Consider the following 27,997-nt stretch of genomic DNA (forward strand, 5'->3'; position numbering starts at 1 on the left):
ATGACCATTAAAATTTAACTCATAAAAAAAGAAGTGACTGAGACTTTTTCATCCAAAAATATACATTTGTTTATTGTCTCGTACAAAATCAGAACACTGTAGCTGAGCGGTTTGGAGCAGACGACTACAGAACTCAGCGCTGAAGCTCTGAAACTGAGGAGCTCCAAAATTAACCTAAGCTTTAAACTGATTTATCTAAATTCTAACATAACCTTAAAAATGAACCTTAAACTACAGCCCCGCCCCACCAAAACCATATCAAAACTGTACAGTATTGTGTCAGATTTGTTCTAAAGGTCTGTATAGCCCCACCCACTCTCAAAATAACCTACCATATTTTTTTCGCACTATAAGGCGCACTTAAAACTTAAAATCCTTTAATTTTTAAAAAAATCATATATATATTGTGTATATTGTGAATTCTACCAGTCAGGTATTAAAGGAGCAAGAAAAGCCACTTCGCTGAAGTACAGAGTATAGGAATTATACAGGAGTTTCAATGAAGTTTCTCCAGCACTAAGGCTGGGTGCAGCAACATTAGCATTAGCATTAGCCGCTAACTGTGCTAAGCGCTAGCTAAGCTTTCGCCATTCAGAGGTTAAAACAAGCTACGTGGGATAAACAGCTAGCTAGTATCCCCTAATATCACCCTGACTTACCGGAACACTCTCAAGGGTTCCTCAGTGTAGCACTGTCGGGCAGCATTTACTAGCACTATGTGCAGCTAGCCGCTAGGCGCTAATGCTAAAACTGCTGCACCCAGCCTTAGTGGAAATCTGGAAATCTTACTGTAAATAAACAGAAGTGCTTTACTCACACAAATAAACAGTTTTAGTTTTCAGGAGAGAAATCTATGCAGATTAACATCCAAAATATATTCGACTTGAATACATTTTTTAAGAATTACAGTTTTGTTTACTTAATTAGCTTATCTTAACATAAATTAATTATTCCCCCACCACCCACCACCCAGCAGAAAGATTGATGTGCTGAATTAGAAGGGAAACGCCCCTTAGTAGGCATCACCCCTGTTCCTTACTAGTTTCGCATAATATATATGAATATAGACCAAAAAATAGACGTTTCCGGTAACCTTCCTGCGACCGAGCAGCAAATACTGTGAGACTAACAGAGCTGCTGAAATCCTTAACTATCGAATATTATCTGATTGGCTCTGAGGATTGCCAAATTGCGTATTTTGCCTAAAAATGGCTAAAAGTCGACAGATCTATAGAAGTTTCAACCACTGGGCTCCTGTGATAATGCTTTTATTTCCTGTTCTGCAATTTTAAGACTAATCAGATTTTATGCAAAATGGGCATATTACACATATCTGACGGGATTAGAGTGTTAATTATGTCAAAATTATTCTGTGAAGTTTTACATTTCTGTGTCTTTGCACCATGATACATTTATTAAAACATTGACCTATTGGTCAACATTATGGGAATCCCAGTCAAAGGTTTCTACAGCCAGTCCAGACAGAAACTCTCGTCCAATTTTAGTTTTTACAAAGTTTTAGTAACTTTTATACACGTTCTGTCCTTCTAATCCTAAACAGCTAGGATAAAAAATAAATTAACATTAAAAAATGGACGGGTCTCAGAAGGAAATATGAAAATAGACCAGGAAATAGATGTTTATTGATAGTGTGCCTTATAGTGCGAAATATACGGTATTAAAACGTTCCCCTTTCTTTCAGTGGGCGGAGTCAGTGCACATTAAAGAAGGCTAAATTAGACTAAAGAGCTGTTCACATACAATATCAAAACCAAATAAAAGCTTGCATTAAAAATGAAAAAGCAGAAAGTTTCCATCGTTTTGGTGACACAGAATCAGCGTTTAATAAATGCTGTAAAATACTGTCGTTTTTCGCTCCTTTAGCAGATCGTTGATGTGACGCTTTAAGAAAGGAAAAACCTCAATCAAAAACCTGAGTGTAAACCGAACTGTGCTGATCGACGCTAAAATCCAAATATGAACCGTATTTTTGGATCTCCTCAAATCTGCTGAAAGAGCACAGGATCCGTATTCCTCTATAGAAAACTTTTCTTTACACTAAAAAACATTATACAAAAAGACGCTGCAAAAGTTCAGGTCAGCTTTTCGTTTGTTGCTAAACTGTTTTATCTGTCAGAAGTTTAACAACTAAAATCTAGCATTTAAAATCCAGGAGCTGCGCTGTAGTCGATAGTGAACGAATGCCGTAAATGTGTTGTTTCTTGCGGAAGCATTCGGGCACTGCTCTGTGAATGCTGAGGCAATAAGCGGTGATTGTCATTGTTTAACACTATTTCTGGGCCTTTATTTAACCCTTTACATGTTTTTTGATTGATGCCAGAGAAGAAACGTGGTTCTTTGTGGAGCAGAAAGTGGTTCTGACTGTAAATAAATGAAAAGGATTTACTGTACTAACTCAAATAAACATTTTTCAGGAGATATTTGTGTAGATTATTTTCCAAAAAAAACTCTTTATTTTAGATTTGATTTAGAATAAACAGTGAATAGTTTCTGTATAATTACGATTTACTTTACTTCAGCACCAATACTACAAAAACAATCAATTGTAACGCTTCAAACTGCCCATATTAACTGTTAAAATATACATCTAAGTTATTATTTTAATAATAACAACATGAAATATACTTTACTGTCAGTCTCCCGTAGCTACAGAACTGCACTGTCGAGCTTAAATTAGAAACTCAAGCAAAAACAGCTGCTTCTTCAGCACTAAAACTCAAAATATTATTTTTTATTTTATTATTTATCTGCAGCTCTGGATTGTGATGTTTGTTAGCTCTGCTATTCACTACTGTGTGGGCTGAAAGATACTTCGGATACTCTGGAGAGGGATATCCGGTTAGTGGGGTAAAGTCTTAATTCTTTCCTCCACAAGGCGCTTTTGTCTTACACATTCTACACAAGAATGGCAGAACTGAGCCTGCAGTCCTGATCGGACTGGAATTCCGCTCTATCTAGTGGTTGAACGAGGAACTGCAGCTTCCTGCGACCGAACAGCAAATACTGTGAGTCTAACAGAGCTGCTGTAATCCTTAACTACAGAATATTATCTGATTGGCTCTGAGGATAGCCAAGTTGCCTTTTTTGGCTGAAAATCCACAGATAGATACATAGCCAATCAATTTTACATTTCAGGTTTCAACCACTGGGCTGCCATGATAATGCTTAGAGTCTGTTGGCCAAAAATTGTATTTCTTATTTTCTATTCTGCAATTTTGAGACAATTTTTTGACAGATTTAATGCAAAATAAAGACAAAAATAAAACATACACACATTCAAGCTCACTGATTGGGCTTATGTCAGAATTTTTCTGTGAAATTTTACCAATCTTCATTAATCCAACTGCGTACACTGTATGGGTTGGGATTCAGCCAAGTCATAAATTATATTTTCCCTTTTTTAGGTTAAAACTTTGGGTTTTAAGTGGTTAAATATATAATTGTGAGATTAAATTTGGTTAAATGGTTCGCGAGCTGCAAAACATTTGGAATTTCTGTTCTGTGGCATCAATCAAAGAACACGTTGACGCTCTTCACTTATTATTTGTTATTTATAACAAACCTATCACTGCTTAAAGTGGGACGGTACCAAAAGCCTTGTAGGAAAGTCGGGCAGTAATTTATAGTTACACAAAATATTACAAACTGAAGGGTTTAAAAAATTGAAGCACAAATACATTGATTTGATTTGTCAGATGGTTTTGGCTGCTGCACTTGCACAGATCTCCATATCGAGGGAGGCCACTGGATTAAATATGAAGGAAATATGAGTTCACATCACACTCCACATGGCGTCTGTTTACGGATAAAGTCCCGCCCTTTAATAGGAAGAGCCAATCAGCTTACAGCACACGTAGTTGGTGGAGGAGGGGCCTTTATCTGACTATCTTATACCTTTATCTGTAAACAGACGGCATTCATATTTAATCCAGTGACCGCTCTGGAAAAAGCAGCTGTGATTGGTCGACTCATTAATAAAACTGTCTTTAAGCCCTAAAACCGGTATATTATATATACAGCTCTGGAAAAAAATAAGATACCACTTAAAAATGATGAGTTTCTTTGATTTTACCAAATTAAAATCCTCTGGAATATAATCAAGAGGAAGATGGATGATCACAAACCATCAAACCACCAAACTGAACTGCTTGAATTTTTACACCAGGAGTAAAGCAGCATAAAGTTATCCAAAAGCAGTGTGTAAGACTGGTGGAGGAGAACATGATGCCAAGATGCATGAAAAAAAACTGTGATTAAAAACCAACCAGGGTTATTCCACCAAATATTGATTATTTCTGAACTCGTAACTACTTCATGGATATGAACTTGATTTCTTTGCATCTTTTTTTTGTTATTTCAGCCATTTCTCTCATTTTCTGTAAATAAATGCTCTAAATGAGAATATTTTTATTTGGAATTTGGGAGAAATGTTGTCTGTAGTTTATAGAATAAAACAACAATGTTCATTTTACTCAAACATAAACCTATAAATAGCAAAATCAGAGAAACTGATTCAGAAACTGAACCATTATTTTCAGAGCTGTATATATATATATATATATATAAAATGTTTTATCACATTTTATTAATAAACTGGAAATATAAGCTGAAAGCATAGTGTTCATAATGTTCATACGCAACATTTTTGTTCCCACAATTAATATATATATATATATTTTGTTTAGTAATAAAAAGAAATTCTAAATTGAAATAAAGTAAAACAGTTATTTGCTTCTGGGCCCCTGGAATAAACTGACTCAGTACAGGGATTAGACGGTACATGAATATGGATAATGCTCTCTCCAGTCTGAACTGTGCCCTACATATCCAGTATGAAATGCTGTGTGACTTGCCATATAACAACAATCTTTAATCAATTTTTTGATGAATGCAGGTATTAATACAACGACTAGCCGTAGCTGCTGTAGAGGGTCACAAACGGTTTTAATAATATTGATTATTAAAATAAAAAAGATTTAAATTGTAAAAGAGCATTGCGAAATTAATCTTTATTAATTGTTAAATTGGAAAAAGGCCCAGTACTGATCTCCTCACAGATCTGTTCTTTTTTATGGTAAAAATGTAGCTGTTTCTACAAGTTTTTTTTTTATTCTAACAGATGAACCACTTTTGCTTCCATAAAGAACCAGGTCTGTATTTTTCACATTTATTGTGTTTTATATTAAATATACTACTGGTTCAAAAGTTTTAGAACACCCTTATTGTTTATTTAGTCGGTTTTTAGACTAACTCTAATTCTAATTATTTTCTTTAGTTCTACTGAAACTGAGACTCAGTTCTTAATCATGTTAATCTGAGCTAAAGGCTAAAGCTGCTGTTTCCATGTGGGTCAGCCAGACGTCTTCCTGTAGCAGTTTTTTCTCTCCAGTTTCCAACAGTCTGAGTTTGAAGGTGTAGGAAACAGCTCTTATCACTGGCTTGATCTGTAATTCTGACCAGTAGTGTATGTTCATATATTTATATTATATTTAATTATGTTTACAGTGACAATAATGTCTTTGACATCTTTTTTAAATGTATTTATTAGTAAATGAATATTCTAGGTAAACCGTTATCTGTGAAGGACGAAAAATATTACACAAAATACAAAATACTGATTATATTATATAGCTAGAATGGCTAGAAAGATAATATGTATAAAGAAAAATATACATATATATATATATATACAGCTCTGAAAAAAAGAAGAATATAATCAAGAGGAAGATGGATGATCACAAACCATCAAACCACCAAACTGAACTGCTTGAATTTTTGCACCAGGAGTAAAGCAGCATAAAGTTATCCAAAAGCAGTGTGTAAGACTGGTGGAGGAGAACATGATGCCAAGATGCATGAAAACTGATTAAAACTATCAGGGTTATTCCACCAAATATTGATTTTTGATCTCTTAAAACTTTATGTTTTCTTTGCATTATTTGAGGTCTGAAAGCTCTGCATCTTTTTTGTTATTTCAGACATTTCTCATTTTCTGTAAATAAATGCTCTAAATGAGAATATTTTTATTTGGAATTTGGGAGAAATGTTGTCTGTAGTTTATAGAATAAAACAACAATGTTCATTTTACTCAAACATAAACCTATAAATAGCAAAATCAGAGAAACAGATTCAGAAACTGAAGTGATCTCTCTATTTTTTCCAGAGCTGTATATATATATATATATATATATATATATACACATATACTGTATTGTGCTATAACCAAGGGGCTAAACTGTCAATCCAGGCAATCCTCAGACCTTCAGAAGGTTCTTTATGGAAACTGAAGTGTCTCCTGCAGAAGAAACACTCATTTATACCGCACTGCTAATTACCACAGACAGCAGATCATATAAATACAAAAAATATAAATATCAGTTTTAATATTATATTTAACAAAAATATTTAAGATTTATTCCAATTATCAATTACTTATTGACTTACTTTTTTGACACTTTTACCTACATTTTTACAGTGTTTCGTCTGATATTGAGAGTATAAAAAGAGTTTATTCTGAGTTTATTCTTTTATTGGAGTAACTGTTTCTCTATTGTCAAGGAAAGACTAAAATTACACTGTAATTTGAAGAACTGCTGTGAGGATTTGATTGCATTCAGCGACAAGAGCGTCATTCATCTCATGATAATGATATTATCACGATATATTGTCGACGGTAACAGTATCACATCTTGATACAGTGATTCTGTGATATTTGATATATCACAGGACAATCTGCATTATTGAAGAGAATAAAATATTCCTAAATAATTAAATAAATACCAGGAATTATAGATTTATTGGTTTCAGTTTCACTTTTTTTTTCAATTTAACAACCAATATTCTTCACCGCAGGTTTATCAACCCTATTTATTTCATAAAGCAGTAACTATAGTAAAGCCCTGTCTGGTCGGGATTATTTAATCAGGGGGTTCTGGGTAATTTTCTCTTTTATGGGTTTTTTTTATCCTCTGTGATTTTATTCTCGTCCAGAACGATCATGTAGGTGTTTTTCTCAGACGTCCTCTGAGAAAATTACAGGCTGAATTATCTACTGTTTTTCTCTGAACTCCGTGCTCCTCCGGTAATTTTAGTCCCGTCCGGACGCACATCTCTGAGTTTCGTCTCCTCTCCTTTAATAAAATAAATATTTGTCCACTGCCGCGCACCGTAATTACACTTTGGACTCCACGGTTTCCACGGAGATCCACGTAAAAAAAAAACACAACAGCGAGTGGAAATAGAGGAGCTCCTGAACACCGCAATGAGGTCATGTGACAGAGAAAAAAAGCCTAAAAACTCACTGATCCTCCTGTTTTTACAATTGCAGTCCGGATGCAGGACTTTTATCACTGAGTAGAAAAGTGAATTTATTTATTTATTTTTTTTTTTTTAACAAATGTTCCCCTGAGAAAATAATCCGGTCTGGATCGAGCTTAAGTCTGGTTAGGGGGAGAGTTTTAATTTTAAGAGAGTTTAGAGTTTAGCCTATATTTTCATAAAAAAAAAAAAAAAAAATCCATATTTGATGTCACATATCGATATTTCAATGTATCACAAACAAAAACAATAGAGATTTTGTTTCCTATTCTATTAGCATATAGCTGAATGCAGCATTTCTTTTATAGGGGTGGAATTATATATACAGGGTTTGGAGAATGAAACTGAAACACCTGTCATCATTTTAGTGTGGGATTTTAGGTTTCATGGCTAAATTGGAGCAGCCTGGTGTTCAATCTTCATTAATTGCACATTGCACCAGTAAGAGCAGAGTGTGAAGGTTCAATTAGCAGGGTAAGAGCACAGTTCTGCTCTAAATATTACAATGCACACAACATTATGGGAGACATACCAGAGTTCAAAAGAGGACAAATTGTTGGTGCACGTCTTGCTGGAGCATCTGTGACCAAGACAGCAAGTCTTTGTGATGCATCAAGAGTCACGGTATCCAGGGTAATGTCAGCATACCACCAAGAAGAACCAACCACATCCAACAGGATTAACTGTGGACGCTGTAAGAGGAAGCTGTCTGAAAGGGATGTTCGGGTGCTAACCCGGATTGTATCCAAAAAACATAAAACCACGGCTGATCAAATCACGCAGAATTCAATGTGCACCTCAACTCTCCTGTTTCCACCAGAACTGTCCGTCACCACAATCAATTATTGTGCTCTAAAACCAGGTGTTTCAGTTTCATTTTTCAACTCCTGTATATATAATATATACAGTGTATGCTTTTGCTTTAAAGCATTTATTCTGCTTAATATTTAATTCATTCTGAGTAAATATTAAAGTATTAACGTATATAATTTACTGTCGGTGGTAATCAGACATATGATTCAGATGCAGAACAAGAGATTAGATACTTTTGTAAATCAGAACCGAGGATTAGATCAGTGTAGATCATATTTTATACCCCAAAAAAAACCCTTGAAAGAACCCTGTTCTACTGGACCTGATCTAGACTTGATCTGGATTTAATCTGAATTTAATCTGGACCTGGTCTAAACTTGATCTGGACCTGATCTGGATTTAATCTGGACCTGATCTGGATTTAATCTAGACCTGATCTGGATTTAATCAGGACCTGATGTGGATTTAATCTGGACTTTATCAGGACCTGGTCTGGATTTAATCTGGACCTGATCTGAACCTGATCTAGTCCTGATCTGGACTTTATCAGGACATGATCTGGATTTAATCTGGACTTTATCAGGACCTGAACTGGACCTGATCTGGACTTTATCTGGATTTAATCTGGACTTTATCAGAACTTTATCTGGACTTAATGTGGACCTGTGTTTGGGCTGAATGGAGGAATGGATCAGGGATAAACTGTAGGTCTGGTTTAGGACTGCTGAAGGTTGAGGTTCTGCTGGTGTTTGGAGCAGACCGGGCATTCTGCAGAACCCGCACAGCGCTCACAGCACACGCCATGCTGACATGGCAACGCCACCGAGCCCAGCTCCTCACAGGAAACACAACACAACCGCTGCTTCCTGTACACAGCCTGAGAGAGAGAGAGAGAGAGATAGTGTCAGTCTAAATAAACTCATACTAATGCCAGTTCACTCTTCACAACGTTTTGAGTCGTCAGTCGTTGTGCTGTAATTGTGAGTCCTTCAGTTGTTAAGATTTCACACTACACGACTGTGCTGGTATAGCTTTTAATATGGTAACAAACGGTTTTAACGCCCCCTTGTGGCTTAATTAGTAACAGCATAGCCTCAATTCAATTGTAAGTTGCTAATTTTGATGCTTTTGTCAGTTACCTTGTCTTTTTGAGTTGAATATATCTTGTTTTCAGTTAGTTTGATAGAGCAAACAAGCTGTAAAATGTTTGAAATCTAAGCTAACTGTATTAGCATGTATGCTAGTGTGCTTACATGGAGGCAACAAGCTCTCTGAAAAGATATAGATAGGATAGAGCTGTGTGTGTACGTGTATCTGAGATCTGTTAATGTTGTCAATACTGTAGTAGCTGTCTCAGTAATGTCAGACTGAACTAATGTACATTTGGTGGTTTGGAAACTGATATTTTCCCTTGTTTATTTTAGTTTTACAAAGATATAAGAGAGAAAAAATAAAGAGTCTGAGAGTTTGAACTCTCTACTGTGTGCTGTCTGTCTAACTGGACAGCTCAAACCAGTTTTTAATGTTCAGTTGGGACAGAACAACGACCGATCAGCAAAACGGTGTCACAAATGACACGATTTCTCACTGTGAGAAATCACAGACTCAACTCACAGCTCTTCAGAAACACGTTTATCACGAGAAAACACACCAGAACTAAACACACAAAAACTAGCGATGCCCTACCAGAGAATCTCTACAGAGGAGAATACGCACTTAAAGTGAGACCAACATAAACGAGTTCATATGAAGCAACTGAGCTTATAAACCTGAGTTTATAAATATCTGATCAGTTTTATATTAAAATATATATTTATGTCCTCAACACAGAACTATATCAAATGTTTCAGCACTGTAGACAAAATTTTTTATGTCCACCTAATTTTAAGCTCCAGTTATTAGCCTTTTTATCATAGCCTTTAAGTTTTTTAGCTACATTCACCCCATTCATACAGGACTCACTCATCAGCTCCCTCTAGAGTTTAACAGTGATTTACTGATATAACTCTCCTTTACTAACAGCTCTGGAAAAGCAGTGGATGTGTTTTGGACTCGTGGTTCTCTCTCTCTTTCTGTGATCCCATTGGCTGTATGTAGCTGCTGCTCCTGACTCCCAGTCGCCGACTGAGTCAGATATTAAACATGTTGAATATTCGCCGGGTGGCTGCGACTGGTCGACGTCAGTCAGCGGCAGGTCAGCGAGCGTCTTTCAGTATTTCACATTACGCCAACTGATCCCTGATTTTCCTCCGAGCAGAGTTTGTGTTGGCGATAAATGAAAAACTGTCGGCGACTGAACAACTGGCCCAAAATCGTGTAGTGTGAACCAGGCATAAAGCTAAATTAGCTTTATCAGCTAAAAGTACTATCCTGGTCCTGTACAGCTCTGTGTGTCTCTCAGCTGTAAAACAGACAGTTTGTAAAGAGGTGGTAAACTGATTAAACTGATTTAGAGAGGGATAATTAAATGAATAAATAAAGTTAAATCAAATAAATAAATAAAATTAATAAAGTGTTAAGAATTATTTAAGTGTAGAGTAGAGTTTAATAACTAAATATAAAGTAGTCTCTGGACAGTAGATACAGTAACAAAAGCAGGATAAACTCTTAATACCCTTAATTTCAGAAGAAACAGTTCTGTGTGTGTATGGTGTGTGTGTGTATAGTGTGTGTGTGTGTGTGTGTGTATAGTGTGTGTGTGTGTGTATAGTTTGTGTATAGTGTGTGTGTATAGTGTGTATAGTGTGTGTGTATAGTGTGTATAGTGTGTGTGTATAGTGTGTGTGTATAGTGTGTATAGTGTGTGTGTGTGTGTGTGTAGCACTAATGTAGTGTATTGTAGTGTAATGTAGTGTAAGGTAGTGTATTGTAGTGTAATGTAGTGTAAGGTAGTGTATTGTAATGTAAGGTAGTGTATTGTAGTTTATTGTAGTGTAATGTAGTGTAATGTATGTGTGTGTGTGTGTGTGTGTATAGTGTGTGTGTAGTGTGTATAGTGTGTGTGTATAGTGTGTATAGTGTGTGTGTGTGTGTGTGTGTGTGTTACCTGCTCGACGGAGCGCAGGCAGGTGCAGATCTGGGTCTGCAGGCTGCAGATGGAGGTGAGTGGGAGGCGGTGCAGTAGCTGCAGCTGGTGGATCTGTAGGCGGGGGTTCTCGGCGGTGCGTAGGCTCTCTAGCGCCTCCTGCAGGAGAGCCGCCTGCTGCTGCGCCTCCTCCTCCACCTGCCGCGCTCGCTCCGCCTCCATCCCCAACCTCCCGGCCAGCAGCCGCGCCTCCTCAGCATCCGCCTTCAGCACCGCCCACGACTGCAGACCATCAAACACCACACAGCCAGTTACACATCTTCAGTTTCTGAATCAGTTTCTCTGATTTAGCTATTTATAGGTTTATGTTTGAGTAAAATGAACATTGTTGTTTTATTCTATAAACTACAGACAACATTTCTCCCAAATTCCAAATAAAAATATTCTCATTTAGAGCATTTATTTACAGAAAATGAGAAATGACTGAAATAACAAAAAAGATGCAGAGCTTTCAGACCTCAAATAATGCAAAGAAAACAAGTTCTAAGAGTTCAGAATTCAATATTTGGTGGAATAATCCTGGTTGGTTTTTAATCACAGTTTTTTTTCATGCATCTTGGCATCATGTTCTCCTCCACTAGTCTTACACACTGCTTTTGGATAACTTTACGCTGCTTTACTCCTGGTGTAAAAATTCAAGCAGTTCAGTTTGGTGGTTTGATGGTTTGTGATCATCCATCTTCCTCTTGATTATATTCCAGAGGTTTTTAATTTGGTAAAATCAAAGAAACTCATCATTTTGTAAGTGCTCTCTTATTTTTTTCCAGAGCAGGAATTTTATCTCGTGTTGAATAAATGATTCTGCACAGAGAATCGATTCTGGGTTCTCTTTTCTGAGTGAATAGTCGCAGTTTGTTGTTGTTTTTCTCAGATTTTACTTGGATAAAAACACTCATTCAGAGAGGAACAGCAGCAGGAGCTCCTCAGATAAAGTTCTGTTCTCATTTCTCTCCAGGTAGGACAGAGCGAGAAGAGCCGAGCTACCATTACTGTATGGTAGTGTATTAGCTTGTTTTTCAAACTGTATCTTCTTCTTTGGCTGTTCTGTTTTACACAGCGCTCTCCAGCACCTCTAGTGGTGTGGTGGTGTGTGAAAAATGCATTTCGGTTTTAATTTCCCCTCAGGTAATACACAGGTAATACACACCTGAGACATCTGCCTCCAGCTGTGGTCCCAGTGCTTCAGCACCCTGTGAGCCTCTTCCACTTCCTGTTTGAGTCGGGAGGTCTCGGCGAACACGGCGCCGGCGGAGAGCAGCGCTGGAGGAGTTCCAGGAGAACTCTGTCCGGGAGGGAAATGTTCCCATATACTACTGTTCATCCCATTCAATCCTAAACAGAACACACAGCACAGGTCTATACATTACATTTTATTACACTTCTGCTTGATTTAGGGCGTGTCAGTCAGTGTGTCTTTGCTATCGTAACGACGGGAAAAGTACACCTTGTGCGGCTCAAAACAGAAAGCAAAAGTCATGTACTAATTCTTTATACACTTAAATATAAAGCAGGAAAATACAAACCACCAACCTAATGAACTATGAGAAGCTCCCAAAAAGCTGCTCTCTGATTGGCTGTGCTGTGACAACTGGGTAGACAGAAATGGAGAAGCGTGTGCTCTGATTGGAGGAGAAGGTGAGGGGGATCTAAATGGGGAGGGGCTGCTGAGGGATCCAGGAATATTTACTGGAGCTGAACTCTGATGTGGACTTCCTCCTGTAAAATAAAATAAAATAAAATACAATTAGCATCAGATCTGTACTGGCAGTGTATTGTAGTGTATTGTAGTGTATTGTAGTGTAATGTAGTGTAAGGTAGTGTATTGTAATTTAATGTAGAGTAGTGTAATGTAGTGTAATGTAGTGTAAGGTAGTGTATTGTAATTTAATGTAGAGTAGTGTAATGTAGTGTAATGTAGTGTAAGGTAGTGTATTGTAGTGTATTGTAGTGTAATGTAGTGTATTGTAATGTAATGTAGAGTAGTGTAATGTAGTGTATTGTAATGTAATGTAGAGTAGTGTAATGTAGTGTAATGTAGTGTAAGGTAGTGTATTGTAATTTAATGTAGAGTAGTGTAATGTAGTTTATTGTAGTGTAATGTAGTGTATTGTAGTGTATTGTAGTGTAATGTAGTGTATTGTAATGTAATGTAGAGTAGTGTAATGTAGTGTATTGTAATGTAATGTAGAGTAGTGTAATGTAGTGTATTGTAATGTAGTGTAATGTAGTGTAATGTAATGTAGTGTAATGTAGTGTATTGTAATGTAGTGTAATGTAGTGTAATGTAGTGTAAGGTAGTGTAATGTAGTGTATTGTAGTGTAAGGTAGTGTAGAGTAGTGTAATGTAGTGTAAGGTAGTGTATTGTAATGTAGTGTAATGTAGTGTAATGTAGTGTAAGGTAGTGTATTGTAATGTAATGTAGAGTAGTGTAATGTAGTGTAAGGTAGTGTATTGTAATGTAGTGTAATGTAGTGTAATGTAGTGTAAGGTAGTGTAATGTAGTGTATTGTAGTGTAATGTAGTGTAATGTAGTGTAAGGTAGTGTATTGTAATGTAATGTAGAGTAGTGTAATGTAGTGTAAGGTAGTGTAAGGTAGTGTATTGTAGTGTAATGTAGTGTAAGGTAGTGTATTGTAATGTAATGTAGAGTAGTGTAATGTAGTGTAAGGTAGTGTAATGTAGTGTATTGTAGTGTAATGTATTGTAAGGTAGTGTATTGTAATGTAATGTAGAGTAGTGTAATGTAGTGTAATGTAGTGTATTGTAGTGTAATGTACTGTAATGTAATATAATGTTATATAATGCAATGCAATCGTCGTGTAATGTATTATATTGTAATGTAATGCATTGTAATTGTAGTGTAATGCAATGTAATGTACCGTATTTTTCGGGCTATAAGGCGCACTTAAAATACTTATTTTTTCCCAAAAATCGTCATTGCGCCTTATAATGCAGTGTGCCTTGTGTATGGATTTTGCTTGTATTTACTGACCTCGATTTTTATGTGGTACACGGCGCTCTGTTGTGCAGAATTCCTCACCCACGCCAGAAAAAGATCCCCCTCTTGGGCTAGCGCGCGGTTACCTTTGACTGCCGTACTGCCTCTCGGCTGTGGCTCAGGGTAGCTAGTTTCCACTGTAGCTCCGTGGCCAGAACAAGGTGCCGGTAAACTTTCCTTTCCACCCGTTCTGGGGTAATAGCACAAACTGTTTCTTTTTAGCGCCCACTTCTAAGTAAAGTTAACCTCTTAACACGCGCTGGCCCACCGGCGGGCCAGAAATATTTAATATTTCATAACTGGCTGTGTTTCTGAATAGTTATGAACAGTTACAGGTTCAATATAGACATCCAATATACCATTTTAAAGCTTAGAATCTCTGCTTTTGAGCTATTTAGCCTATTTAGAGGAATATCCTTTCAGAAAATAAACATTTAGGGCGAAATATGCCTTGGTTATGATTTTAATAATTCATAACTCTCATATTTGCGTTTATCGTTCGTCCATATTTCATCGAATGCGGTCATGTCATACACCATTCGAACCGTCTGGCTCTCCGGATTCCAGAACTGTGCTTTTACTGTACGATGTATGTTTCATGAATTAGAGCTGCGTCAGAGCGCATGTTTCCAGTAATAAAAGGCTCTCCTTTTGTCCTGGGGTAACCTCCGGTCACTGCCGCCACCCCCCGAACACACACCCGCGCTCAGCCACAGGTCCTACCTTCAAAACGCGTCCAGACTAAAGAGAATCCATCAATCCAGTCTCCTGTAATCCACAGTTATATCCAAACAGCGCTGGAAATCACTTCATCCAGAAATGAAACTTATCCAATCTTTATCTCTGTTTTAAAACCGTTTTATTCACCGAATTCGGCACAACACGCTATTATAGTCAGAAGCCTCGCGGAGTAATGCGGTACTTGCTGTGCTTCAACATAATATTATGGTCTGTCGGAGCGTTGCGGCTACCGTTGTCAGGAGCGTCGCGGAGTAATACGTACTTGCTGTGCTTCAACATAATATTATGGTCTGTCGGAGCGTTGCGGCTACCGTTGTCAGGAGCGTCGCGGAGTAATACGTACTTGCTGTGCTTCAACATAATATTATGGTCTGTCGGAGCGATGCGGCTACCGTTGTCAGGAGCGTCGCGGAGTAATACGGTACTTGCTGTGCTTCAACATAATATTATGGTCTGTCGGAGCGTTGCGGCTACCGTTGTCAGGAGCGTCGCGGAGTAATACGTACTTGCTGTGCTTGTTGATTTATTGCTCAGAGCTGTTGTTATTTTTCACAGATATTGTGAAGGATTTATTGCTCAGAGTTATTGTTACTGATATAAATAAAGTTTCATTTAGTGCGCCTTATAATCCAGTGCGCCTTGTGTATGGACTAACACTAAAAATAGACCGTTCACTCATCGTGCGCCTTATAATACGGTGCGCCTTATAGTCCGAAAAAATATACGGTAATTAAAGTGTAATGTAATGTAGTGTAATGCAAAGTAATGTTATATACTGTATCATAATTGTAATTGTAACGTAATTAGGGTGTACAGAACACAGACCTAACATCAGCCCCATACTGGGCATAGAGCTGCTCTCCAGACTCTTCTCCAGCGCCGACACTCCAAACGCATTCAGATCCAGATCATCCAGAGCCGACTCTAAACACACACACACACACACATACACAAACACAAACACACACACACACACACATAAAGTAATGTTACTTTTTTCTGCAAATTCTACATTGAAATATGTCTTAAAGATAATATAAGATAATATATCTATATATAGAGATGTTGATATATATATAATAATTGTCCAAATAACATTTATATTTTTGTCAATCTTTTTTTATTAAAACAATCTAATCTGAGGACTTAATTTATGTTGTATATTTATAATTGGTTATAGTTCATTATTCATTATTAAGTCAAATTAGTTAGTTTTATTGTTGATTGCAGGAGTTTTATTCTTAATTGCAGAGGATTTAAATTGTGTTACTCTCCTTCCCAAAGTTACAGCAAGAAAAACATAAAGCGATAGTTGACCAAATACAAAATAAAAATAATCTAAGAATGAAATAGACACAGTATTAGTTACTCAGATAAAGGAAGTGCAGCTAGCTAGGTGTTAGCTTGGATTCTAAGTGTTTTCTGAGCTGAATTAATGGCTGGTGTTTTATATCAGAATGATGTTACTGTGCTGGTTAAATATGGTAAGATCTGCTGTTTGATATGATGTGTGTATCAAATTGTCAATAAAATTATTCATCAGTCCTACAAACAATTAATAAAAATATTTTAAATATTTAAAATTGCTTAACATAATCAATCAACCTTTATTTTCACTCGAGAAAAACATTGAAGGTGACCCTCATTTACAATGTTGCCGAGCATTTATAACATCAAAGGGATTGAACACATTTAATAATAATTAATATAATTAGAAATATTAAGAAATAAAAAAGTAAAAAAAAAAAATAAAAATAATAATAATAGGAATAATAATAATAAAAAAAACACTCATTTAAAATCAACATTTAATAAAAGTATATATATGTAAAACAGAAAATTCTAAAATACTTAAAAAAAAAATTGACAAATAAAAAATAAAAAGGTAATAAAATATAAATTACGTAAATGGCGAATAGTAAAAAATTATAAGAAGTGATTAAATGAATAATAGAACTAAGAACAAAAATGAAAATGTAAAACATTACAATAAAATACAAATAAAATAAAAGAAAATAAAATGAATAACTCTGCTCACCCACTACAGACTCCACGGTGTCGCTGGTGGGGTAGAAGGGCAGGGCGTTGGCGTTCATGCCCACCGAGGGTCCGGGAGGTGCCGGGCTGGGCGGGGTGGCTGCCAGGCTGGAGGGCACGCTGGAGGACAGGCTGAGAGGACTGCCCACCGGCAGGAACACGGACAGCTCCTACAGCAACAGCACATACACTCTATAAACATTTATACCACTCTATAACACATCCTTTAACATCATCAGGTAACAACACCTGATACAGACCTGTAATACTGCGCTACAAACAGTATCTTTACACTTAACTACATAACAACTACAGAGACTGAGCCAAACCATGATCATTATCCCCCCTCAGCCAAACTTTACCTTTAGTACGATATTTACAATATCAAACATTGCATACAGACCATGTATCAAACACAAAAAAGAGTTTACTATTCTATTATATCATTCTATTAATAGCTCACTTCAAAATCTGTCAATCCCCAGCATGCACTACAATCCCCAGCATGCACCACAATCCCCAGCATGCACCACAATCCCCAGCATGCACCACAATCCCCAGCATGCACCACAATCCCCAGCATGCACTACAATCCCCAGCATGCACCACAATCCCCAGCATTCACTACAATCCCCAGCATGCACCACAGTCCCCAGCATACACCACAATCCCCAGCATGCACCACAATCCCCAGCATGCACCACAATCCCCAGCATGCACCACAATCCCCAGCATGCACCACAATCCCCAGCATGCACCACAATCCCCAGCATGCACTACAATCCCCAGCATGCACCACAATTCCCAAGCATGCACCACAATTCCCAGCATGCACTACAATCCCCAGCATGCACTACAATCCCCAGCATGCACTACAATCCTGCAATGTAAGGTTGCAAAAAGTACATCTCTCTCTATCTCTCTCGTTCTATTCCTACTATTTTCTGTCTCTCACACTATACCTCCACGTCTTTCTCCTACTCTTACCCTCTCTAGCTCTCTCTCCTCTATCCCTCCATATCTCTCTTTCACTGTCTCTCACACTCTATCCTTCCATGTTTTTCTCTTATTTTCTCACTCTCTCTCTCACGCTCTATCCCTCCCTGTCTTTCACTCTCCGTCTCTCTCTTATGCTCTATCTCTTCCTGTCTTTCTCTCACTCTCTCTCCTGCTCTCTCTCACTATCTCCACATCTCTTCTTTATTCTCTGTCTCACTCTCTATCCCTGCCTGTCTTTCTCTTACTTTCTCACTCTCTCTCACTCAAGTCTTTCTCATTTTCTCAATCTTACTAAATCGCTTTCTCTCACTCTCTCTCACTTGCTCACCCTCTCTCTCTCTCTCTCTCAGTTCTGGATGTGTGTTGAGTATTAGAGGAGTATAGTACCGGTTTGCCGTGTAGAGAAACACTATCTTTACTGCGATGCTCCAAACCAAAACTCTTCTGTTTGGCCTAAAAGAAAAAAGGGAAAAGAAAAGAAAGGGATGCGTTTAATTTACTTTCAGCATCATTAGTGAAGATGATTTAAAAATTTAAAAAGTGTAATAGAAATGTTTAAAGTGACCACATTTGATATTTAGTTTGGGCTGTTGACACTATTCATCTTTTAAATTAATAACACATATCTGCCTTCTATCTGAATAGTTTGTTCTTTTGTAAGTGGTGCTTCATGTTAAGTTTCCCTTTAATCCTTTAGTCAGAATCGCAAGAGCTGTGAATGAGTTCAGACTGCAGCTGAGCTTATCGCCAAGAACTCACTCCAGCTCACTGAAAAAGACACAATATTGGGCCATGGTCAGATTTTTATTATTTTATTTTCAATTAGCGCTTTATTTTATTAGGAACACCACATGGCTGCGACACACATCAATCCAAATATTTATGATGTCTGTTATCTCGTTTTTACTATTACTAACCCCTTACTCAACACTGTTGTCCATTTTCTCATCTACTCGCACTCACTTTCTGTTTTCCTCAGTTTCTTTTTTACTTCTGTTTCACGTTAAAGTCACAGAGCAGCATTATCAGGAATCTGATATGTATTGGGTTTTAATCCCAGGGTTCATACACGTTTTAACCAATATATAGCCTTCAAGGCAAATTTACAGGACCATACGATTTTTAAAACATCACAGCAGACATGGACAACAAAACCAAAAATCAACTAAAATTTACATAACATAGTAGGTATACAATTAATCCAATAAAACGTCAGAAAAATAGATTTTTTCCATCGATAAACTGAAACACAAAGATCTGTAGAGCAAATTTCCATGACTTTTTTTCCAAAAAAAAATATTTTTCCATAACTTATCCAGGCCTGGAAATTGCTATTTTTAAATTTCATGAAAAAACCTGTAATCAACATAGAAAAATGATCCAAATTGGAATATAAAATGCTTAATTTAGTGTGTTTTTTGCTGTTGTATACACTTTTTGAAATATATTGAAAGGCAGTACATTAATATAACATTCTTATTATTACTATTAATATTATTTATATTATAATTTTTATCATCAGTAGTAGTGTTACATACCTGATCCTCTCTCTCGAACCCCGGCGCTTTCCCATAACCCCCTTCTGCCGCCCAGGGCGAGAGAGGGGCGTCCAGACAACACGGCTCCTCAAACAGGATCCTTCCCAGAAACCCTTTCTCTGAGGGGGCGGGGTCTGAGCAGGGCATGGAGGGAGGAGAAGAACTGCATTCTGGGAAAGGCTGATCCTCAATCATGCTTGCCTCTGAAAAACACAAACATACATACGCTTTATCTACATATATACACTCTACCAACATATTCTGAAGCACTATGAGCCCTATTATATGTGTCTTTGCTATCATAATGACGGGAAAAGTATTCATCATGCGGCTCGAAACACTCTGATAATTTTGGGCGTAATGTGAAATAAACCAAGTAGAGTGTCTCTTGCTCATCATTCTCTTTAAGAGTAGATCAGGTGAGCTCTGACTTTGGTGGATTGCTATTGTAACGGTGCAGCTACCTGGACGTGTTCAACAAACTCTTCTCAGCAGAGGAAACTGAGCTGCTGGTTGACGCTGTGAAGGAGCTCCAGCAGCTCATTTACGGGAACAGCAATGTTATTTTATTTACTATTCTGTTTATTGTTGATGTAAAAGTTGGGTTTGTGCTGCTGTGTGTTCATGTGTGTGTAATAAGTCTTACTCTCCAGGTGAGCGAAGGCACAGAAGGGCCCTCGTGGGCAGCTCCCACTCTGCTGCATATCATTACATTTCGTGGATTTGTAGATCTGGAGAAAGAGAGAAAACAGAACATGAAATACAATCATATATATATATATATATGCAAACCCCAGCTGGCACTGCTGGAGCAGCATTAGCATTACCCTCTAACGCTCAATAAATGGATCGTTTTCAGCAGAGAAATCTGGGTAGATTAACATCCAGCACTCGATTGACTTTAATTTTTATTTTATTTTAATTTTTACAGTTTTGTTTACTTAACTTAGCTTTACTTAACTTAGTTAGCTACCCCTCCTCACCACCACCCAGCGGTGAGACCTTCTGAATTATAAGTTCCTTACAGTGTCCCTTAAAATGTGACTTATAATCCGATGCTCCTTACTGTCTAAAGTATTCGGTAGTAGTTTTAGTGCCTGCAGTATGAGGGTGATCTTTACCTCTGGGTGGAACTGTTGTTCAGTCCGGGTGTGACAGTACTGGCAGCTCTCACCACTCTCACACTTACTGGGATCTCCCCACTCATCACTGTGCTTCACTGAAGGACACGGTAAAGCCCTTCAAAACACACAAACAGGGAAATCAGAACTTTTTAATAACTTTTATACACCCACAGAGACAGAGAGCTACTGTTAATATTCATATCAGCCATCAGAATGAATTGAAATTATGATCTTGGTAATTTAAAGTGTCAGAAGGGCTTTTAAAGAACTGCTTATCAACAACTTCTTCAATTATTACAAGATCTGGCAACCAGAGCAGCAGCACCGAGTCTGCTTTCTCCTCAATCTGCCAAGAACAGAAAGCTGAGGCTGAGGTTCTGTAATACTGTGAGGCGTGCCCACAGGAAGCATAACTCAATAATCAAACACTAATTATTAGGAGATAATTAGTCTTTCTAATCAGGTTATTCAGATAAATCAAATACCAGGAGCCACGATGGCACAGGAGTTAGTGCATTTACTTCCCAGCACTGAGGTCTAGGGTTCAAGTGCCTGCGTCGGTAGAATTTCCATGATCTATTAGTGCTTGCACGAGTTTCCTCCCACAGTCCAATAACATGGAGATTAGCAAAATTGGATTCTCTAAATTGTTCTGGTGCGTGTTTGTGTGTGTGAGAATGTGTGTATGACTGTATTCATCAATATAGATACAGATTGGCACGCTATGTTGGGTCAGCTTCTCAGTGCTACATGCAGGTCTACATGTGTATGGTGTTTCCGGTAGAGAGTATGCTTTGTGTGATTGGCTGCTGCTTCTCCTCTGAGCTGGTGTGGTGTGTATATGAGTGCTAAGTGTAAATATTTGTGTGTAAAATGTGTTTTTGAGTGTCTAGAAAGACGCTATATAAGTTTTAACTTCATTCATTTTTTCCATTATTCATTCATGCATTCATTCATCCCAAAATTATCATTAGCTTTAGCCCTAATTCTCACAATATTTACGATATTATGATGTACAGCTTTGGAAAAAATGAAGAGAGCACTTCAGTTTCTGAATCAGTTTCTCTGATTTTGCTATTTAAAAATAAACATTATTGTTTGATTCTATAAACTACAGACAACATTTCTCCCAAATTTATTTGTAGAAAATGAGAAATGGCTGAAACAACAACAAAAAAAGATGCAGAGCTTTTAGACCTCAAATAATGCAAAGAAAACAAGTTCATATTCATAAAGTTTTAAGAGTTCAGAAATAATCAATATTTGGTGGAATAATCCTGGTTTTTAATCACAGTTTTAATTTCATGCATCTTGGCATCATGTTCTCCTCCTCCACCAGTCTTACACACTGCTTTTGGATAACTTTATGCTGCTTTACTCCTGGTGTAAAAGTTCAAGCAGTTCAGTCTGGTGGTTTGATGGTTTGTGATCATCCATCTTCCTCTTGATTATATTCCAGAGGTTTTCAATTTGGTAAAATCAAAGAAACTCAATTTTTAAGTGAAATCTTATTTTTTTTTTGCATTATAACAACTGCTGTCCAAATGCTCTAACACTTTACTAATACTAATATAAATACATTAATACTGTGATGAATATTATAATAAAGTTATAGTTATAGTATCAGTATTGGAGGTATTGTAAATGACTGAATGAATGATTATTAATATATAGAGATGATGAACTCTGCAGGTTGAGGTTGTAGTGTTGGGTGGTTGAGCTGGTACCTGTATTTGTGTTTGTGCGGGCAGCGCCGCCGGTCTTTGCTGTTGTGGTAATACGGGCAGGCGTATCCCTGCCGGCACAGCCGCGGCGGCTTTTTACACAGTTCAGTTTTATAGTGAGAGAGAACGTAGCCGTTATCTGCAGAAAACAGAGAAATTATAATAAACAATTAAAATACATAATAATCACAATAATCATCAATCTTACCTAAACCCAAGTTTGGTCAATTTTTATTTTTCATATATACATAATTTAAAACACAGTTCATTTTGATTTTTTAAATATATATATATATTCCAGTCAATTTAAGACAATTTAATACATATTTAGCTCAATTATTTGTATAAAACAGGCAAAGTTTACTTTTTAAAGAACCAAAAATCACTAATCAACATTAACTAATCATTAGGGGTTTAACAATACACAAAATTATTGTTTCGGTACGATTTTTATACAGTGGGTAGAATAGGTTTGTGCCACATTGTATCATACGTAATAATATCGGCAACATTTTTGAATATGGTGAACGATATTTTACCCTGAAATATGGAGCCATATCACCCCCCTCTAATTATCACATCAGGGTTCTATTTTTATACTGTTTTTATCAAAAGAAAAATTCACACTGTTCTCATTTCCCATTATATATCTACTAGAGACAGATTATATCTGTGCAGTATCATTTATTTTACTTTAATCCTGGATATACGGAGATATATGGAGTGTATTATTAATTTTAGTATCATGACTAATAATTCTGCATTGATGACTTCTGTTACAAATCTGATAAAATTCTTGTATTTTTTATTAACTCAGTTTTTAGGGGTGTACCATATCATATCATATCGTACGCAATAATAAAATTAAATATTCATTTTGTTGTAGTAGTTTATTCTTGAAATATTTATTTTTATTCAGTGTTTGGTCATATCGCCAAGAATATCGTTATCACGAAAATACCTTAAAATATTGTGATATTATCTTAGGGCCTTATCGCCCACCCCTAGGGTAAAAAAAGAAAAATAAAGAAAGATCCAGGGTTTCCTTTAGTTAATTTGTTTTGATTGCACAGCGTACAGAATGCTCCCTATACTGTGCCCTAAAATAATATTAATATCAGTAATAAGATCAATCAATATCAATAATATCACGATATTTCAGGGTATTTTTGCGATAACGACTTTCTTGGTGATATGACAAAACACTGGATTATTTTAAATAAATTTTATTTAGTATGAATATAACAAACTGATACATTTAGCAGAAACGAATAAACTATATAAATGTTTGTATTTTTATTAAACAGCAACAATTAAGTATTGTATTTTTTGCACTATAAGGTGTGTTTAAAATCCTTAAATTTTCCAAAAATCATCAGAGCTGCTTATAATCCGGTGCTCCTTATGTATGAATTCTATCAGTCAGGTATTAAGGAGCAGTAAAGACACTCCACTGAAGTACAGAGCTATACAGGAGTTCAGTTTAGTTCTCCAGCACTAAGGCTGGAGCAGTATTAGCATTAGCTGCTAATTGCGCTAGGCGCTAGCTCTTTCACCGTTCAGTAGTGAGTATTATCGGCATGTAGCCTGCTGCTAACCCAAGCTAGCACTGATGGAGCAGCATTAGCATTAGCCGCTAAGCACTACTGGCTAGCCGCTAATGCTCCAGTCTTACAGCTGGAGAAATCTGGAAATCTTAACTAGACATAAACAGAAAATAAACAGTTTAAGGAGTGAAATCTGTGTAGATTCACATCCAGCGTTTGTTTTACTTGTCTGACTCGTCTAAAATGTTTTTTTCCTTAATTTACAGATTACTTGGCAACATGGCAAAACCCTGTTCCTTACTACATTACATTACATTACATTACATTTGGCATTAAAGTAAATGGCAAAACAAATACAAAATATATATCCTGATATGGATTTTACAAGCAAATGAGCTACAGTTAGCATGGCATTGCTTATAGCAACAATACACAGCTAAATTAAAGTAGCTAATGCCATATTCCTAAACTCCAGACTCAATATTCTCAGATTACACCTCATTATTCAGTAAAATCATATGAAATATGTTAAATAATAAATGATGTATTAATTTGTGTTTTTACCTTGCCACCGTGGTTCTTCACTCAGGATCTTCTCGATCAGAGCCGTACTCGCCACTAAACCAGACTGACCATCTCCAGCTCCGGCGTCCGACAGTCCAGAACCAGCAGGCGTCTCTAAAGACTGCACCTCCCTGCAGGATACGCATCACAGCTCATGTGACCATTTCTGACCAATTATACAGCGAGAGCTTGTGCTTTAAATCATACTATTGCTACTATACTCTCTCTCAGACTCCGGCTGCTGATGGAGAAGCAGCATGATCTACTGTACTCTCTCTCTCTCTCTCTCTCTCTCTCTCTCAGACTCCGGCTGCTGATGGAGAAACAGCATGACCTACTGTACTCTCTCTCTCTCGTTCTCTCTCTATCTCTCTCTCTCTCTCTCTCTCTCTCTCAGACTCCGGCTGCTGATGGAGAAGCAGCATGATCTACTGTACTCTCTCTCTCTCTCGCTCAGACTCCGGTTGCTGATGGAGGAACACTATGATCTACTGTACTCTCTCTCTCTGTAATGAAGTAAATGAATGGTACCTGATGTCGTAGACGGGCGAGCGAAGGTCGTGGGATCCGTGAGCGAAAGCACAGTGTGGTCCGTTTTTACTGCAGTGTCCTTTCGCGTCCGTCTCGTGGATACAGGAACCCGTCTTATAGTACCGCAGGTGGTACCGCCGCTCCGTGTCCCCGGCGGTCCGGTGCAGAAATGGACATCTACAAACAACAATACACTCAACTCAAATTTAACGCTTTTTAAGACCTCAGTAAATATAATTTAAGACCCAAAAATGTAGTCATAACTTCTTAAGTAGAAAACAAATTATTGTATTGAAAATGAAAATTTAACGTTTCCCATTTATTATCAATTTTCTTTATTAATTATGTTCCACTGTGATGCACAATATGTTAGCCTGTTAGCTAGCTCACTGCTAATGTTAGCTAGCTTTTTGCTAACCCTAGTTTTCTCCCCGGTAATGTAGCTAACTCTCCAATAAACGTTAGTATGTTAACTAGCTCACCGCTAATGTTATCTAACTCTATGCTAACTTTAGTTCTCTCCCCAGTAACGTTAGCCAGCTCGCCACTGATGTTAGCTAGCTCTACGCTAACCTTAGTTCTTTCCCCAATCATGTAAGCTAGCTCGAAGCTAATGTTAGCTAGTTTTATACTAACCTTAGTTCTCTCCACAGTAACGTTAGCTAACTTGCCGCAAACGTTAGTATGTCAGCTAGCTGTACAATTACCTTAGTACTCTCCCCAGTAATGTTAGCTAGCTTGCCGCTAATGTTATCTAGCTCTACGCTAACTTTAGTTCTCTCCCAAGTAACGCTAGCTAGCTCTCCGCCAATGTTATCTAGTTCTATGCTAACCTTAGTTCTTTCCCCAGTTACTGGCTGCTAATGTTAGCATGTGCTTTTCTGCTGGCATTAAACGCACCACCAAAAATTTAAAAAGGAAAATTTCCAGTAAATTTAGGACAATTTAAAACCTTAATTATTAAGATTTTAATTTAAGACATTTTAAGACTTTTTAAGGACCCGAAGGAACCCTGTAAATTTAGCACACTGAACATGGCGAGTATGGTAAGTATAGTGAGTATGTTGAGTATAGTGAGTATGGTAAGTATGTTGAGTACGGTGAGTATGTTGAGTATGGTAAATATGGTCAGCAGGTTGAGTATAGTGAGTACGTCGAGTATGGTGAGTATGAGGAGTACTGTGAGTACAGTGAGTACGTTGAGTATGGTGAGTATGTTGAGTATGGCGAGTATGTTAAATATTATCAGCAGGTTGAGTATAGTGAGTACGTTGAGTATGGTGAGTATGCGGAGTACTGTGAGTACGGTGAGTACGTCGAGTATGGTGAGTATGTTGAGTATGGCGAGTATGTTGAGTATGGCGAGTATGTTAAATATTGTCAGCAGGTTGAGTGTAGTGTGTACGTCGAGTATGGTGAGTATGCGGAGTACTGTGAGTACGTCGAGTATGGTGAGTATGCGGAGTACTGGGAGTACGTCGAGTATGGTGAGTATGCGGAGTATGGCGAGTATGTTAAATATTGTCAGCAGGTTGAGTATAGTGAGTATGTTGAGTATGTTGAGTACTTACTCGTCCCCGTCCAGGCAGGCGCCCGATCCCTCGTCATATTTGAGGCAGTAAACGTCGGGGCTGTAGTTGAAGGTGCCGTCTCGGCGGCGGATTGGTCGGCGGCGGCGCTGGTTGAGGAAGTGCCAGTGGAAGCAGGTGAAGGGGCGGTGCTGAGTGCACTTATGCTGCACAAACAGAGGACACTGCTCCGTCCTGAACTCCTTCAGATATCTGAGAATCAATACATAATCAATACATGCAATACTCTCCTCCACCAGTCTTACACACTGCTTTTGGATAACTTTATGCTGCTTTACTCCTGGTGCAAAAATTCAAGCAGTTCAGTTTGGTGGTTTGATGGCTTGTGATCATCCATCTTCCTCTTGATTATATTCCAGAGGATTTCAATTTGCTAAAATCAAAGAAACTCATCATTTTTAAGTGGTCTTATTATTTTCCAGAGCTGTATATATACAGTGTGTGTATAGAGAGTGTGTGTGTGTGTATTTGTATACAGTGTGTATATAGAGTGTGTGTATATTGTGTGTGTGCCTAGATTACAGTGTGTATTGAGAGTATGTGTGTGTGTGTATATATATATATATATATATATATATATATATATATATATATATATATATATATATATATATACACAGAGTGTGCGTATAGTGTACAGTGAGGGTATATAGAGTGTATAGTGTGCGAATAGTGTGTGTATAGAGTATTGTCTGGGTATATAGTGTAGGTATATACTGTGTGTACAGTGTGGGTAACGTTATATGTATACAGTGTGGGTATAGAGTGTGGGTATATAGAGTGTATATATAATGTATAGTGTGCAGTGTGTGTCTAGTGAACAGTATAAAGTTTGTGTACAATAAAGTGTGTGTGTGTGTATATTGTATGTATGTATAGTATACAGTGTGGGTATATAGAGTTTATATAAAATGTATAGTGTACAGTGTGTGTGTATATGCATAGAGAGTGTATATAAATGTATACAGTTTGTATTTGTATACAGAGTGGGTATATAGAGTGTGTGTGTATATTGTATGCATGTATAGTGTACAGAGTGGGTATATAGAGTGTGTGTAAATATATAGTGTGTTTTTATTTGTATACAGAGTGGGTACCTACGTGTAGTGCTGCGGTTTCTCCAGCGCGTTGGCGGGCGCGGAGGCGGAGGGGGAGGATGAGGAGGAGGAGGAAGGCCCCAGGCTGGAAGCGGCGGCGGCGGAACCGGTCTGGGTCGCTGGTTTCGACATGATTTCTCGGTTTAAACCCGAACCCGAGGCTCCCGCGCGCTGTTTATTATTGTCATATTGTCACAGCTTCGGAAATCCGCATTATTTTTCCCTGTGCGCATGCGCGGGCTTCTCGGAGGCGGGACATCCGGGGCAACGA

General features: G+C 37.5%; 1 protein-coding gene across 3 annotated transcripts; it reads right to left on the reverse strand.

Moving 5' to 3' along the window:
* Positions 1 to 44: 44 nt before the first annotated feature.
* On the reverse strand, positions 45 to 27,958 carry unk (unk zinc finger). 3 transcript variants are annotated; one of them, XR_007424286.1, is made up of 16 exons: positions 27,731 to 27,958; positions 26,612 to 26,821; positions 25,041 to 25,217; positions 24,510 to 24,640; positions 22,402 to 22,537; positions 20,672 to 20,789; positions 20,197 to 20,281; positions 19,551 to 19,753; positions 18,400 to 18,465; positions 17,015 to 17,183; positions 15,802 to 15,900; positions 12,767 to 12,952; positions 12,384 to 12,568; positions 11,198 to 11,458; positions 8,749 to 9,028; positions 45 to 8,638 (listed from the first exon to the last, which is right to left on the reverse strand). XR_007424286.1 is itself a non-coding variant. In XM_049464311.1 (15 exons), exons 1-15 carry the CDS (start codon positions 27,856 to 27,858, stop codon positions 8,867 to 8,869), a joined length of 2,316 nt encoding a protein of 771 aa, XP_049320268.1. In that variant the 5' UTR covers positions 27,859 to 27,958; the 3' UTR covers positions 45 to 8,866. The 3 variants fall into 3 exon arrangements, 1 of the variants encoding a protein (XP_049320268.1); XR_007424285.1 differs by having other exon boundaries at positions 45 to 8,561; positions 8,606 to 9,028; XM_049464311.1 differs by having other exon boundaries at positions 45 to 9,028.
* Between the last annotated feature and the right edge of the window lie 39 nt (positions 27,959 to 27,997).

The sequence above is a fragment of the Astyanax mexicanus genome, chromosome 15 (genome assembly GCF_023375975.1).
Source record: "Astyanax mexicanus isolate ESR-SI-001 chromosome 15, AstMex3_surface, whole genome shotgun sequence".
Classification (NCBI taxonomy): Eukaryota; Metazoa; Chordata; class Actinopteri; order Characiformes; family Acestrorhamphidae; genus Astyanax; species Astyanax mexicanus.

Bases quoted from the DNA above. Each gene is read 5' to 3' on its own strand.
- unk (XM_049464311.1), bottom strand. From the start codon at position 27,858: ATGTCGAAACCAGCGACCCAGACCGGTTCCGCCGCCGCCGCTTCCAGC. The intron at 20,282-20,671 runs GTAAAGATCACC...CTCTTTCTCCAG, and splicing joins AACAACAGTTCCACCCAGAG to ATCTACAAATCCACGAAATG. The intron at 18,466-19,550 runs GTATGTAACACT...TTTTTCTTTTAG, and splicing joins GGTTCGAGAGAGAGGATCAG to GCCAAACAGAAGAGTTTTGG.